Genomic DNA, 15,415 nt, shown 5'->3' with positions numbered 1-15,415 from the left:
GCAAAAACAGCACGAGGTAAATAAAGATCATGGTGCAGTGTCCTTTAGCACAGTCTATTCTGGTTCTTTGGCTGCGCTCATCTGCAAAGCAAGAAATGACTCCCTTGCTAGGTCAGCTTATGTAGGGGAGCAGGCCAGTGTTACATGGCAGGGGTCAATAGGGATGACGGCTTGTCCCTTGCTTTGAGTTGCTGAGCCTGATGGTGGTGGACACACTGACATCTTTTGTCCTAATCCAAGCTGGAGCTCATCCTAAAGAACTAAAGCTACCCACTTCTGCAGCTGTGCACAGCAGGGTCTCACTCTGCCTCCACTCCGGTAGCCTGGCACATGAAAATTCATAAATGAATTCCTTGAACCTCACCATGCTGAAAGGTACGTATGTTTTGCAAGCTGTTGAGTTTAAATGGGGCCATCTTCTGGTTTTCAAGGGCTTTTTACATGTAAGAGCAGTAAAATAAAGGCAGATCTGTATCTAGCCTGTTCTCAGGCCATTAGGAGCAGTGGAGGAGATGACTACAGCAGATCTTCTTTCATACAGCAGTCACAGCAGTTGGAAACCATCAGTCTTCAAGGAATTAGATACTACCAGAAAAAAATAGATCAAAAACCATAAATGAGCAGAGGGAGACTTTGTTCTGAAATTAGTCTATGGGATAAAACGGAGAGGTAAGCTCCCATTCTATATTTCCACATATTACTTTAAAAAAATGTAGAAAGCTAGTTTCCCATCAAAATCCTTTTGACTTCACCACCACTGCTGTTTCAGAGTCATTGTTACTGCAGGACCTTGCTTGTGCTTCATGTTGCCATTCTTGTCCTCTTGTTGCTCTGCAAAAGTCACAGAGCAAAGGGGTTGCAGCAACAAATCTGAATTTTATGGATTTTATAAAGGTCAAGAAAAAGAGAAGACTTTCATTAGAATTCTTACTAACGTGCATTATAACATAAAATAAATGATATTTGCACAGCAAAGGTTAACTAAAAGATAATGTTTATGCTTTTCCCCTTTCTCCAAGGAACATGTATTTGTTTATGTAGTCTTCAGGTTGCATTCATGCTGTATTAGGATTTCATGTTCTCTTCTGACTGATTGCTCTTTCAGTTTGAGTCAGCGGATGTGACCTTAGGATGACATTTGCAGAGAGGCAGTGACTGCGATGGCTGAGAGTTCTTCTAAAGCTCTCTGGCAGGGCAGTTTCTGGGCTGAGCCATCAGATATCTCAAATGGGGCTTGGGGCCCTAGTATGGCATGTTCCCCTTGGTGATCATATCATGTTTCTAGAGAACTGATGGCTCTGTTTTTATTTTCTGAGACATTAAAGCTTTCTGTGAAGAAGCAGTTGTACACTGCACAAAATTGCACCCTGATTTACAGATGAGATTCAGGAGCCACTGGAGTGGGTTAAATCCCTCCTGAAAAGGCAGTTGTATTCTTAGTAGGGTGAACTCAATACACCTAAATATTTGCAGCAGTGAAGTATTGAGGCAGCAGAGTCAGCAAGGGATACTATATATTGTATTCCCTATCCCTGGGCATGTGTGGCACTCTGCACCTTTTCCCATACAAGTGTCTCTGGCTCCTTGTCTCTCTCAAGGTACTGTGGCCAAAGCAATCATTAGTTCTTGCAAAGGAAATTGAAATTGAAACTGTCTTCCCCTGTGGGAATTTCTGTCTCCTTGTTATTTGAACATGGGTTGTATAGCAGGAGGTATGGAGGAGCTGCTTTTGCTTCTGGCATTTGCACTTAATCTTTGGGAGTGTCAGCTGGAAGCACAGCATGGCAACACTGAAAGAAAAGCAAAGCTCTGCTTTCTGGAATATGGTTGTGAAAGGTATAGAAATGTGTATCCTAGGTCTGTAATCACAATTACATATACCACCCAAAATACCTCACTGCCTTTCTACAGGGAAAAAGCTCACACAAGTTGTCAGGGACAAGGAAAGGTCTCAGAGCACCTAGCACACATATCAGTATGCTGTTCTTTATGCTGTTCTTTGGCAAAGTATTGTGAGGATTACTTTGCTTTAAACACAAGAAAATAATAACAACAGGAACCTAACCAGGTAGCTGCTATACAACTGCATAATGCAAGAGGTCTCCTTGGCTGGATCACGTTGCACCTCATATCTGTGTGTATTCCACAGTTGCTAACTCCACATGCTCAAAACTTTATGTATGAAGGACAGACAGAAACAAAATGGTTATCTACTGGAACCAGGCTCTCTGCCCGGGGATTCTTATTGTCACAATTAGTCAATATTTTCTTGATGTCAGAGCAGACATCCATGAGTCCAGCGTTTGGGTGCAGCAGAGTTGGTGATTGTTGGAAGTTACAGTCTAAGGATGAGAATAATTAGTGCTCATGTCCATTCTTACCTGCATTTCTTCAGGCGATGCCGAATGCACTGCCAGCTTTGCACACAGAAATGAGTCTGTAACAAGATTGTTGGTCTCCTCAGATGGACACATGAGCTTTGCTTTTTCACCAACTTTAGGTGCTTGATTCATCTGTGTTTTAATACAAAGCAGCTCTTAGAAGAACTGAAGGATTACCTAGGTCGACTAATGGAGGTAGGGGCTGTGAAGAAATCCAAAAATAAAACATATTAAATGTACTTTCCTAACCTGATTTCTGCTGTCTATTTTTAGTAAACATGAAGAATAAAGAGAGCCTTGTTGTTCGTTGAGCCATTTTCTATTTTTACTTGGTTGTTCTTTGTCTTCTCTCAGATTGAACTCTTTTTTATTGCTCCCTGTTTGTGAGACCCCAGTTGACTCCCTCGTCAGCATGAGTTGGCTATTTCCACCATTTTCTATTTAAAGAGAAAGCAAACAGAACTAATATGCAATGCCTGAGTTTGAAGTCTGTCCCAGAAAATGGCATGCTTTTATGTATTTATTTTTGCAGGTGATGTTTTGTAATCTCTTGGAATGTCTTGGGGTTAAGCTGAAAATGCAGATTCATAACCAAGTGAGTCCCAGTGAAAATATTAACAAATCTGATGCAATGCTAATAAATCATAATGATAGTTATTATTATGCTTCGGATGTGTTGTAATAAAGACACAACATTGTTTTATTGGAAAAAAATATCAACTTCCAAACGTATGATTTCATGACTGTATAGTAATATTTCTGTAGCAATATTTCAAACTTCTATGAGGTCTTCCTCTAAGGATACCGAAGTGTTTCACTGGTAGTGATTAAATAAAGTCCTATTTGTCAGTCTCTATCCATATAAGTAGTCTCACTGGCTTCCTCTTTGTGAGGATTTCTGGACTCGTCTCTGAAGTTAATATGTTCGACTATTTCCACTCCACTAATGCAGATGAGATACAGAGGACTTAAATGATTTACTAAAGACAAAACGGAGAGTTAATGGTATCTGGAAATAGAAATTCTGAAGCAGAGTCCTGTGATTTTATTGGGAAAGGGTGCAGCAGCATTTGTAGGTGCTCCAAATACATCAAATACATCAAATCCCCATTGCCCACAGTGCTGCATTCCTCCAGCAATAGGCACTTTAATGCTGCTTGGTCTGTCCAGACTCATGCACTGAGTGAGATACGCATGCAAGCAGTTCCTGCATGGTTGTTCCTCCATGCTGGAGCTTCTGTCTCACTTGTCAGCTAGATCTGGCAGTCCTGATCCATGACCAACCAGCCTTTAGCATTTGGCTTGCTGAAACATGGAGTGGGGAAGAGGCTACAGCTCTGTTCCTTACTGGGTAGGTACAAGAGACACCCAGCTGCGGCACTTGCCACTTCATACTGTATGTCCTGCATGTCTCTCTGCACATACACAAATATCTGATGTGCCCCACAACTTGAAGGGTCTGATCTGGTTAAAGCTAAAAAAAAAAAAACAAAACAAGGCATGGACCACACTTTATGGTGACATAGTCATCATTTCTTATTTGTTCCAGGACTCAGGGTATGTTTCACACAGATTCTGTGAGAGAAGCATGCGCTGGACATAACAAGAAAACCCAGGAACGTGAGAGAGAGATAATTGCAGAGTGCCAGGTGTGAATGGGGAACCACCTGCAGTGTTCATAGCTGCTGAGACCCTGAGCCCAATACTGGAAGATTCAGGCATCCATGCCTTTGCCAAGTGTGAATCTACAGTGAAGTATCAGCGTTTTTCCTTGAGTTCAGGGAGTCATCATGCAGGCCATACGAATGCCAAGGGTGTGGATCTGATGAGAGCCTGCCCAAAGGCAAGCAGAAGGGTTAAATCTAGTAGATACTCAATCTTGGTTTTAAGTCAAGACAATCTTAAGGTAATATCAGGAAAAAAAGTGCTGGATTTTGTTTAAAAATCATAGAGGGTTGGCTGGCATGCTGTCAGGGTGTAGGAGTTTCACACTCTTGCTATCGTCATCCAGGACTACTTGCCACAGTAACAGCTGAGTGTTCTTAACTTTGGATAAAGCAATTGCCTAGCTCTGGAGATGAGGGGCAGACCATTTAGTGGGCAGCAGAGAAAGGGAATGTGTCATGTAATGGCCATCATCTTGTGCTGGAGTGTGTCAGATTAAGGAGCAGCATGGAGAAGAAATGGTGCTGGTCCTGAAAGGCCTTAAATGCAAAAATAGTGACTGGGAAGAGATCTCATATGAGCAAATGATGTGGTCTTGCTAAATTGGTTCCCTTCCACATTGCTCTTGCTAAGCCACGGATGGGGTTATTTACACAGTGATGGGGTGAGTACAGCTCAGGCTCAGCAAGGTATTCTGAAAGGAAATAAGACCTGTTGTGATCTAGGTTTTGTTGTCTTTATACGCAATGTTTTGCTACAGGAATTAGTGTACTAGGAGCTCAACTAAAAACAATAGATATTGTTTTGATTCTGTATTATAGTGTGTTATGCTTTGTTCACAGTATTAGCTGGACAGATACAAAGTAGCTGTCCCAAATTGAGGATTATCCTCATGTTTTAGCTAATGCAACAGTGTCAGCTCTCGTGTATGTGCCTGACAGTTTCCTCAGGCAAATGTTAACTCTTCCCAGGAGAGTTTGCTTTATACAGACCTAGGGACAGTGGCTACCATTTCACAATTACAAACAATTACAAGCAGTCTGACAGAGGGACATCTTCCACCTTTAAGTGTTTTGAGAGCAGTTCTATGCCAGTAATAAATATTTCTAGAAACACATTCACAGATGCTTTTGCCATCTCTGGAATTCTGAAGTGTTGAACTTATAACCTTAAAAATACAAGAACCACTGTAAAGCACAATACCCACAGTACTGTTTGCCTCATTCATTTAACAAGTAGCAGCTAAAGTGAAAGTAAATTGAACTTCCCTTCCCCCAGGTAGATAAAATTCTACAGGACAACATATTTTACTTCAAAATTATATGGAAATTTCTTTTTTTTCTTTAGGTTCCAGAAACATGTCCTTATATGGTCTACTTCTCAGGGACAATAAATAATGATGTAATAGAAAGGTCAACTTTGTGTCATTTAGCTACAGGATGCTTGATGAAGTTCCTCGCATTAATGCAACAAAGAAGAACTTTATAATGGGTAAAAGTTTCTGCAGTGCATCTTCGAGCAGGAAATCTGAGATTCAGAACAACTTATATTTTGGCTTGTATTCGCTGATCATGGGGTGATCCAGAAATAAACTCCAGGCTTCAAAGCGAGAGTGTTTCAAAGCTGTCCTGCAGTTGATCGAAACATCCAGGCAAAGCAGGGAGATGAATACCAACAAGGATTTTCTGAATTAAGACTATATCAAGAAGATAACTCATTTCAACAATATCGTAACTCTTTTATTTCAGAACTAAAAGGTAACACAGATATGCATGTTTTGAATTTACACAGCATTTTCAATGTCAGTTTGCTATGTCTATGCAAATACTTCTTCCTATAGCAGTTTGTACTGTTCGTAACCGAACACCCTAACAAAGTCTTCTCTGTTTGTCATTTCCTTTTGTGGGTGTTTTGTTGTTGTTGTTGTTGTCTTGATCTGGATTTTTTTCTTGTCGTTCTTTCCGCACAAGCTGTAAAACTCTCACTGGAGTTAAGCAGAACTGTGGCTCTGCCGTTTCCTCATTTTTCTTCTACTTATCAGTGGTGCTTTTATCTTTGTTGCTTAGAAAACTTACTCAGAAATAATTGTTGTTGTCGTAATTGTATTGCAAGTTATGATAGCATGCAAGGCACAGTGGAAGAAGGAAGATGACATCAGCGAATTATTTCTTTTAGTTATAAGTTTCTTGTTGGCAGAACACAAAGTTAATATTGCAGTGATTACTGTGTGAATTAACACTTTCTGAGAAGAAATAAAAGCATGCAGGTGTATTCATTTCCAGTAAAGACTTTGCACAGAATCACAACTTCATGGCATCGTAACACATGCCAGACTGATAGGTGACCTGTTTTGACAGCTGGGGCCGAATGAGGGACTTGTTTGCTCAGAGGATTCCTTTGGGATGCCTGGCTTTGCTCTCCAGCACAGAGCTGTAACTTGACCAGTCTGCACAAGCTGTCGTTACAAAATGTTTTTGCCTGTTACCACAGCTGGACAGCATGAGGTGTTGTTCTTCTAGTGCCCCAGCTCTGACAGATATGATGGGCACTGAAAATGTGTCTGTTTTTGAAACATCATTTGTCTTCTAGCAGTAGTTAACAAATACACTTCAAAAATACCAGAGATTTGGCTGGAAACTGTCCTAAAATGAAGCAAAAACATGAACACTTTAAATGCTGTAAATTGGTCTTGTTTCCATTGTCAGCAGAGGATCTGGCCTCAAAGATAGGGCAGTAAGGGCTGAAGCGTAGGCTTGGTTTTCTGGAAAGACTTCCAACTGTGTTTACCTTCCCTTTGTGTACTCCTGCTGCTTCCAGAAGTACAGGCAAACATAGGGAGTCGTATCCACAGAACCTGGTTCTCAATCACACCTTGCAAAAGGCAAAACAAGCAAACCACTCCTCTTCTCTCCCTTTCACAGCCTCTCAAAGTCTTGATTTTGTTTTCAGAGATGTAGTTTGCCATGCCCTGTGCCATAAATGCTGAGGTTCTGCATAGAGTTACAAGTTGACTGGGGTAAATGAAGAGCGATGGTAGGCAGAGTCCCTGGCTCTGCTCTCTGATGAACTCGTCACTCACCTGCCACCCTTCTGCGATGGCAAGAAGCAATTCTGATAATTCTACTGCCTGGGGTCTACTGAAGGTTTTCAGCTCAGGGAGGGAACATTTAGGTCGGACATCGGGGAAGTTCTGCGCAGAGAGAGTGGTGAGGTGCTGGAACAGGCTGCCCAAGAGAGGCTGCAGATGCTTCATCCCTGGAGGTGTTCAAGACCAGGTTGGATGGGGCCCTGGGCAGCCTGGTCTAGTATCAGATCTGCAGGTTGGTGGCCCTGCCTGTGGCAGGGAGTTGGAACTTGATGATCCTCGGGGTCCATTCCAACCCAAGCTATTCTATGATCCTATGAAGGAGAACAGGCAGCCTTGCTAAGCTTTTCTCTAAGGAAATGCTGTCTATAGGGACCAGTTGTTACAAATGCTAATAGTGTCAAACAGTGTGGTCCTGCATGTTCAAAGCCAGCTGTAAGCCTCATTGTTTATTTATGTTGCATCAGGGACCAGAGGCCCATTCTCCCAAACACTGGATGTTGACAGAGCCTGTGGTACAAATATAACAGCATCCTAATTGTGTTTGTCTGTGGCTTTTACCACAAGGTGAGTGGCTTCAGTGGTCACCCCTTGAGCAGCACCTCTGGTTTCAGAGCCAGGTACAGCTGCTCATGGTGCCGGGCAGAGAACAGCTGCCCAGCACCTCCCTGCTGAGCCCACTGCTAGGCCTTTACTGCACCCACAGTTCCTCTGTATGAAACAGACCTGAGTGCTACACTTAATTAAACTCACTGAAGCCAGGAGAGCAAAGTTACAAATCAGGTGGGGCTGTTGTTTGTATTAGGAGAGTAGGGTCAGACCCGAGGTGAAAATAATGATGAATTTAGATCCAGAAGGTCTTGTCAGACTGAGCTATTAAATGGTTGCACAGGCAGTAATATCCTGTGATGTGTCTCTAACAAGGAAGATCACTAATGAGGCAATTCAGACCTGAAGGCAAAGTGTTAATTACTAACACAGGCACTACAACCACAGCTTTAATAATCAGGTTCTGCTCTTGAAGTACGAGTGATGCAATGTGCTACTCACGTGTGAGGACAGGCTCTAGGCTGCCAGAGAAATGCAGGGGACAGCCTGACATGAAATCCTCCTACAAAAAGCTGGGCTAGAGAAACAATTAATCCAGCATTTAATTTCTAGATCCTGTTCCAATATTTCATTATTTCAATAAGTCAACAATAGGCAGTATGGAAGCAAGCAAATAGATCCAGGATGAATTCAGGGAGACTGCTTTGACCATACCTTGCTTAGTTGAATTGGTTCAGCCATTTATTGCAAGAAAGATTGATCTTTTTTTTTTTTTTTTTTTGCACCTTTGGTACTACAGGTGGTAAACAACTGTAGCTCATTATTCTCATGGGCTTTCGTAAGGTGGTGTTTGGTGGTTCACTGTCACCCAAGTGGGCAGGGCTGCACCAGGTGACTGTGCCCAGCCCAGAGGGAAAAGACAGTACATACATGGATGGCTGCCACAGCTATCCTGGCTCTCAGCAGCTTCTAACAGAAATGTATTCACATCAGAGCTCTGAGGTTTCACAGCCACCCACTAAAGCAACTCAACAAAGAATGGCTTCAAATCCAACTTGAACTGGTATGGATCAGGGTGGCTGAGGCCGTTCTTGTCTGTCTGGATGGGCCTGAAAGTTCCTGTGGCCCTTACATGTGACCCTGACACCAGGGTTATGTCAGTTAGATGAGCAACACTGAAAGTTTTCTCTATTTTGGGCCCCACAACATTCTGCCTACGGGATGAGTCAGTAGTGGGAGCTGCTGCCAGCACTGTTGTTTCTGCACTCCATGGGGCTCCTGTCAAAATATTTAGACTAGTGAGGATCACCAACACATAGGGGAGTTTCTCCCTTTCCTCTGTGAGTGAATGGGTCCCATTAACCTGTACAAAAGTAAGAGAATGAAAAAGGAACAACCTCCAAATTCAAAAATGTTCCTTTAGTTTCACTGTGCCTCAGCAAGGCAGGAAAGAAAAAGAGAGGGAGCAAGATGTCCAGAAACGTCTTCTATACCTAGATCTGATGGGGTTCTAGAGGGTTACTGAATCCAGTTTGCCGCTGCTGTACAGTCAGGATGCTGGTGTGGGGCTGGAGAGGACACAAAAGAGAGATCTGCCCTACACTCCTCCAGTGCAGGGTCCCCTCAGAGAACAACACTTTACCTCTCGCCTCCTCCTAAGAGTCACTGTGCACCACCTGCATTGGGAGCTTTGGATAAGGTCCTGCCCTCTTAAGTGACAGCTTAGTTGAAGTCTCTGAGTCACCATCTGGGCCAGGCCCCTACATCTGGGCACTGCAGCACTGAAATGTTGCAAGCAAACTCACCGATTCCAGCCCGTGGGTTTCACCCAGCCACAGAGCACAACTTAGTAGGTAAGTATCTAGGCTGTGGGACTGTAAGCATGCTGCCCAGCATGGCAGGAGCTGAGCAAACCATGCAGCAGCAGCAGCTGCTGGAAAACAGGCTGTGTAATGGGTTTTAGCCAGCTGTGGGTTGGAGTGCAGCCAAGGACAGGTACCTAAGCAGCTGGGGCATGGGGCGGCAGCAGCTCCTGTATGAGACTTACCAGTGGTTTGATGCCTGGGCTCTGTTCCTTGGGACAACAAGGGGTCAGAATAGAGCTGAGATCTAGTTGTGCCAGAGTAGCCTTGGGAGGTCTGGAAAAAAAAAACCCAAAAGCCTACAGAAATGAGTTGCATTATTTATCTGAACTGAAGGTTCTATTCTGGCAGTTTTCATGACTGCAAAATAGATTCTTCCCTGCTAAGAGTCATAACGCTAATCCAAAATCTGCTGGGCTTCCCTTTCCCACTTCCTCTGGTGTATGCTTGGAACCTGAGAGAACTGTGAATGTGGCAAACATCACTGTTTCTGAGGTGCAATGCTTAAACCTAAGGGTTGGAGTTTCTTCTGTCTTGATTCAAGTTCTTGTAATACTTTCAACTCTGTATTTTTTTTCTTTATCTGTTTCTGTTTCCTTTTTGTTTTTTGGGTGGTTTTTTTTTGGTTTTTTGTTTTTGTTTTTGTTTTAATTTTGGTTAAAGAAATGAGTGTGAGTGTCCTGATGTACGTAGCTGCATCTGCTCCATATGGGGAGTTACCATTTCCCCCAAGTAGGAACTGTCATCTTAAAGAGCCAAGATTTTCCACCACCTCCTATGATATAAGCCTTGGTCTCATGGACACTGATAGCCAGAATGCCCTCAGGCATCTGAAGGAGATCCTGCAAGAACATCATAATGTATGCATTAACTGTGCACACTACATGGCACTAATGCATCCCTATCACCGCTGGAAATTCAGTGGTAATTTGCCTTTTTTGAGTCCATTCAATGGTGAGAATATACATTCATTCTGTGATTTCTGAGTGTTCCCTGGTGTTTTCCCCTTCTCTCCTTTCCAGCTCTGAACACCAGTTTTTAGAGGGTCTTACCTTCAGTTTTAAGAGTGATGACCTTGAACAGCAACCTTGAACTCTGTGAGCAGCAAAAAATCAGAAGTGAAACTGAGCACTGTCACATTGCTCTGCTAGATAAGTGAAACAAAGAAAGTCACTTCAAAGAATAGCTTTGCATGCTGCTAAAGTGATCCCCAGATAAGGTAGAAGAAAGTTGCTTTACAGTGGCAGTGAACCTGTCCTTGCAGAAAACCTGCAGACAGACAAACTTTGTCCCATAATTTTCTGCTATTAGAGCAAGAAATAAAACAACAACAAAACATACACAAAAAAAGACATTCATTGGTGTTGTCCAGAATAAATTCACTTCAGAAATGTTCCTCTTTAATCTGATGAGGATTTCCTTTACCTATTTTTTCTCTTGAACTGCGGTAACCAGAAGGAGTAGATAAGAACCTGCTGTGCTTGCAGCAGCTCCCTTCCTTTTTTAACCAACAAGTGCATCAGGTGTTTGTACGTGACAGAAAGGAGTTTGTTCACTCAGTTCAGGTGCAGGTTTGACTGATAATGTCCTCTCCCTGGTGAAGGATCTCTGAAAGATTTATTGGTCAGTCCGCTCAGGAGGCAGAGATGAACAAGGAACGAGACGTTTGAATTTCTTTCATTTTCCATGTTTCGATCACCGCAATTTCCTTTTGCAGGACAGCAAAAAAAAATAAAAGACCCAAAATGGCTACAACGGCGGCAAACACCCAACGACAAACAATAGGCAGCGAGGAATACAGTCTGTACAGCAGCCTGAGTGAGGACGAGCTGATCAACATGGCCATCCAGCAGAGCCTGGGGGAGGACCCGGTGGGCCATGCAGCGGCCCAAGGCCACCCAAAGCCTCTGGGAGGGGGACCCAGCGAGGCGGCTGCCCCCAGCCGTGCCAACAGCCACAACCCTCCCTACCACCTCTACCCTTGGCAAAGGTGAGTGAGCAACAAATGCGCTGCCTGCCAGCTTCCTCCGTCAAAACACGTGCCCTTCTAATTAGCTTTGCCAAACAGCTTCATGCGCTTGGTCTGAGAGTCTGTCATTAGTTTAAAAGTCAGAGCCTGCTATAAATCCAGTGAGGTCAACAATTTACGCCCTCACAGTGAAATGAAAATCAGCCTGAAGCTGTCTGGTTTAAGCAATAAATTAAACCAGAAAGAGGCACTGCTGTGTGTTTTCCTGAAGTAAAGAAGCCCTTGCGGAAACCAGCAGCTCTCCTCTGCCATGCTGCACTCCAGGCTGCAGCTTTGCCAGAGAGGAAGCACAGTGTTTGTTGTGGGAAAACATAGGAGAGAGGCCAAAAACCGGCATATAAAACAGTGTGATCTGGCTACCTTTTAGATGCTGTGGAGGATGTGGTTTTTTCAGGTCCAGGTCTGGTTGCAGGCACACTGCCCCTGCCAAGCACAGCTCCAGGCATCCAGCCATGCAGGCACCACATAGCCACGTGGCGACTGTGGAAACCTGCTGCCAAAGCAGGCACCCTTCTCCTTTTGTTCTTGAAAGGCCAATTTCTCAAGGGGAAGGAGGTTAGAGAAGGGAAGGAGGGCTAGAAGAGGGTGAAAGAGGGTAGAAAGTCTCCCCAAAAATCAAAGCACGTGCAAAAATATCCTTGTAAAATATTTTTGTAATAAGCCTGAAGAAAATGCAGATTTGTTTCTCCTCTCTTCTCTCAACTCTGCTGTTCTTGCTTGGCTCCCAAATCTGGAAAGCGTGGGACAATATGAGGAGCTGAAAGTGTACTTAGCTGCAGAACAGGGATGTTTTACAGAGTGCACTCCTGCTCCAGCTGAAGTTTGTGGCTTCTCAGGGTCATTGCAGTGCATTTGCAATGTCAGCTCTGCTGCGAGGACCTGGTACTGTGCATAATAAGGACTTCCCTGGCCATTTAGTCCTGTCCTCCTCAGGAGTCCTTGCTTTTAGCACAAAACTGCATCTACTGCTCTCTGCATCGCCTGCCTTTGCCTCAGGCCAGCAGCATTCGACCTCCCAGCAGAACCTTTGCAGCACTGTAGCTCCAGATCTGGAGTGCTGCTGAGCCCTTCAACCACCTGGGAGAGCCATGTCCTCCTCCAGCACCTATTTGCATGACACTTGGGGAGATGATGAATGTTGCCTTGTCGCATGTCTGCTTCCTGTGTGGTGGCAGCAGGGTTAACCTCACTGTAGTCTTATATGGTCATTTGAATCCCCTGACGCTTCCTCAGAGGGCCAAAAATAATCTCGAGCTGAGAGAGCAGCTGAATCCAGCACAGAGCAAGCTGTGGCCATCTGCTTTTATTCAAAGCCCTGACCGGCACGCTTTCTCTCTCTGTCTCTGCGGATGTGTGTCTCTGTTTCTGCTTCAACATGACCTGTTTCTCCTATTCAGAGTATTTCTCTTCATTTCATTCATGTCATCACCACTCCAGATTGGCAGCCAGAGGCCGCATTCAGCCGCCCAACGCAGGGGCAGCCTGGGCGGTCAGGCGAAGGTACGACGGCAGCCTCTTCAGCACAGCCCAGCCCATGTAAGTGCCTCCCCTCCCTCTCCTGTCCCACATCTCCCTTGCTCTCTTTTCTCCCTTCATACCTCTTCATCCCTCCAGTGCACACATCCTGGGGACTCTGGGTCATTTGGCAGCTCTGGGGAAAAGAGTGAAAAACAAACATCTACCTCAGCATATAAACAAGGTGGGAAAGTCCAGGCTCTCAAAGCGATGTTTTATAAATGCTGCTGAATGCTATACCCATTTGCATGGGGGTGGCCCTATCCAGTGTCTGGTTATAGTGGAAGTGTCCAGATCACGACAGGATTATTACAGCCCTTTTCATGACAGGGTAGATACAGACACCTGCTGCACCAGAGTTGCAGCAGCATTTCTCTGTGCCCTGCAAAAACTCCGTCTTAACTTTTCTATCTCTCAGCTTGAAACCATTTATTCTATCTTTCAAGACCCTCCATGGATGCATTGTCGCAGTGACTACTGCTCTACCAGTCCTCTTCCTTCCGTCTCCCCTCTCTATATTCTCCCCATCTTTCCTTGTACCTGGGCTGATCCAGGCTCTGTCTCCTCTCTCTGCTGACATTGCCCTCCCTGACACTTGTGAAAACCTTTCTGCTGGGACACAGGGTCTCCCCTTATCCCTATCACCTGCCACCTCCCCTTGGTCCTACTGAAACTGCACCCTCTCATGAAGTGAAGTGCTCTGCACTCCTGGCATACCTTATCATACTCTTCTGGGTGTGACGATTGGAAGGTTGATGGCTTCTCCTCCATCACATGGTTCAACAGATCTTGGACCACAGCGAAGGCTAGGACTACACTGATAAACCAGTCTTCCTCTCTGAGAACAGAAGTGTAGCTGGGAAGGCACAGGGGAGCATTCTGGCAAGGCAATTTTAGGGCCCTAGTCTCAGAGGCAGGCAGAGCTCATAGCTGGTTTCACTTGGAGAGATGGTGTTCCTTCCTGCTGCCTGCATCTCATCGGGCTGCCGGTAAAAGGAGGAGCTTCTGAACCCTTCTGTGCTCCCCTGAACCTCTTCAGCACTCAGAGCTGGCCCTGCCATACATCTCTTCTGCAATGAGTATTTATGAGCTTGGATACTGGCCTTTGAAATGCAGTAATTCTTTTGATTAGCCCTTAAGGTTAAGATTTCATCAGAACTTCAGAGTCATTCCATCATCCTAATACTATTTTTTTTTCCTATTTCTGATGAAATCCAAGCAGCAGATGTGTTGGTTATTTGTTATAACTGCCAAATAGGAGCCAGGCAGAAAACAAGAATTTCACATGGAGATTCATTAAACTTTCTGTACTGATCTGGAATTTGCTTGGCTACAGCATCCACAGCCTGGTCAAATAAACCCCTCTTAGAAATCATTTAAGGTCAACGATCAGAACAGAAGTTTACATCATTCAACATCTGAGGGCTCAAGCAGAATAATAACTGATTCTTCACACATTTTTAACCCCATCACCAGTAAGAGGTGCTTTCACTGAGGTCTCAGTTAATGTGACTCACCTTGTATTTGCTGTGTGCCAGCACCACCCAGGGGCTTCTGCCATACCCACCTGGCATGCAGTAACTCATTCAGCGCTGGTAACTCCATCATGTGCCCAGTCACAAGGTCACAGTGAGCAGCCCAGCATATGTAACATGAGCCTTTGCACAGAACAACAGATGGCTTCAGCCTCCTTGTGCCACAGATTGCTAAAGATCCCCACCTCCTTTTCTTCCAGTCAAACACACCAATTGCTGATGTTGCCTGACTGCAGCAAAATGCTGGATTTCAAGCACCTGTATAAAAATATTATCTTATCCCTTAGAAGCTAGCAATTTTAGGTGTAGTCCTCAGGGTACTTTTGATAGTATGAAGATGCAGCAGACTCCCCAGGACATCAGCACTTCAGCTATCAAGAGATAAGTGGATTCCTTCTGGCCAGCTGTGTCCAGGACAGCAGCTACGAGCTATAGCTGTTATCTCACCAGGTACCATGCTTGGCTTTGTTCAGTATCTTCCCCCTATTCAAGTGTAGCTATTTTTGTGACTCTGCTGTCCTGAGATTGCTGCTTCCAGCTATAGAGAGAGAACAGGTAGCACCAAGGGCATTTTCACCCAGGGAATGGTATCTTTCTCTATTTCTTGGCATGCTGCTCCTGCAACCTGCACTAAATGCAGAGATTGTACAAATGGTGTGTTTTTTGAGAACTCACATGAATACTGAGCTGCCCATATTTTTATGTCTCTGGTCTCACCCTGCAATGGTGTTCTAGGTCTCCTGTCACAAACAAAGTATCTGACTGTTCCCACTATTGCTGTCCTGCATAACCTT

The 15,415-nt window shown here is 44.4% G+C and overlaps 1 protein-coding gene and 1 long non-coding RNA gene across 5 annotated transcripts in view; one reads left to right on the top strand and one right to left on the bottom strand.

The window, feature by feature from the left end:
* Window positions 1-49: 49 nt before the first annotated feature.
* ASB2 (ankyrin repeat and SOCS box containing 2) overlaps window positions 50-15,415 on the top strand; it is a 32,815-nt gene continuing 17,449 nt past the window's right edge. The window contains exons 1-3 of one of the 3 annotated variants that reach the window (XM_015287761.4): window positions 50-375; window positions 11,260-11,532; window positions 13,009-13,107. In XM_015287761.4, the coding sequence (XP_015143247.2) occupies window positions 11,288-11,532; window positions 13,009-13,107 (344 nt within the window). In that variant the 5' untranslated portion in view covers window positions 50-375; window positions 11,260-11,287. Of the gene's footprint in view, window positions 376-5,676; window positions 11,166-11,259; window positions 11,533-13,008; window positions 13,108-15,415 lie in introns of those variants that run through there. The other 2 variants (XM_025151074.3, XM_046942112.1) reach the window with 2 other exon arrangements.
* LOC121110876 lies at window positions 5,764-14,077 on the bottom strand. Of its 2 annotated transcripts, none has more exons than XR_005860057.2 (5): window positions 13,804-14,077; window positions 13,170-13,222; window positions 10,595-10,637; window positions 9,728-9,841; window positions 5,764-6,688 (listed from the first exon to the last, which is right to left on the bottom strand). It is a non-coding gene; the product is annotated as an uncharacterized LOC121110876 (long non-coding RNA). The 2 variants fall into 2 exon arrangements; XR_005860058.2 differs by having other exon boundaries at window positions 9,728-9,818.

The sequence above is a fragment of the Gallus gallus genome, chromosome 5 (assembly GCF_016699485.2).
Source record: "Gallus gallus isolate bGalGal1 chromosome 5, bGalGal1.mat.broiler.GRCg7b, whole genome shotgun sequence".
NCBI classification, from domain to species: Eukaryota; Metazoa; Chordata; class Aves; order Galliformes; family Phasianidae; genus Gallus; species Gallus gallus.
Note: the sequence above shows the minus strand (reverse complement) of the source record. Positions and strands in the feature narration are given on the sequence as shown.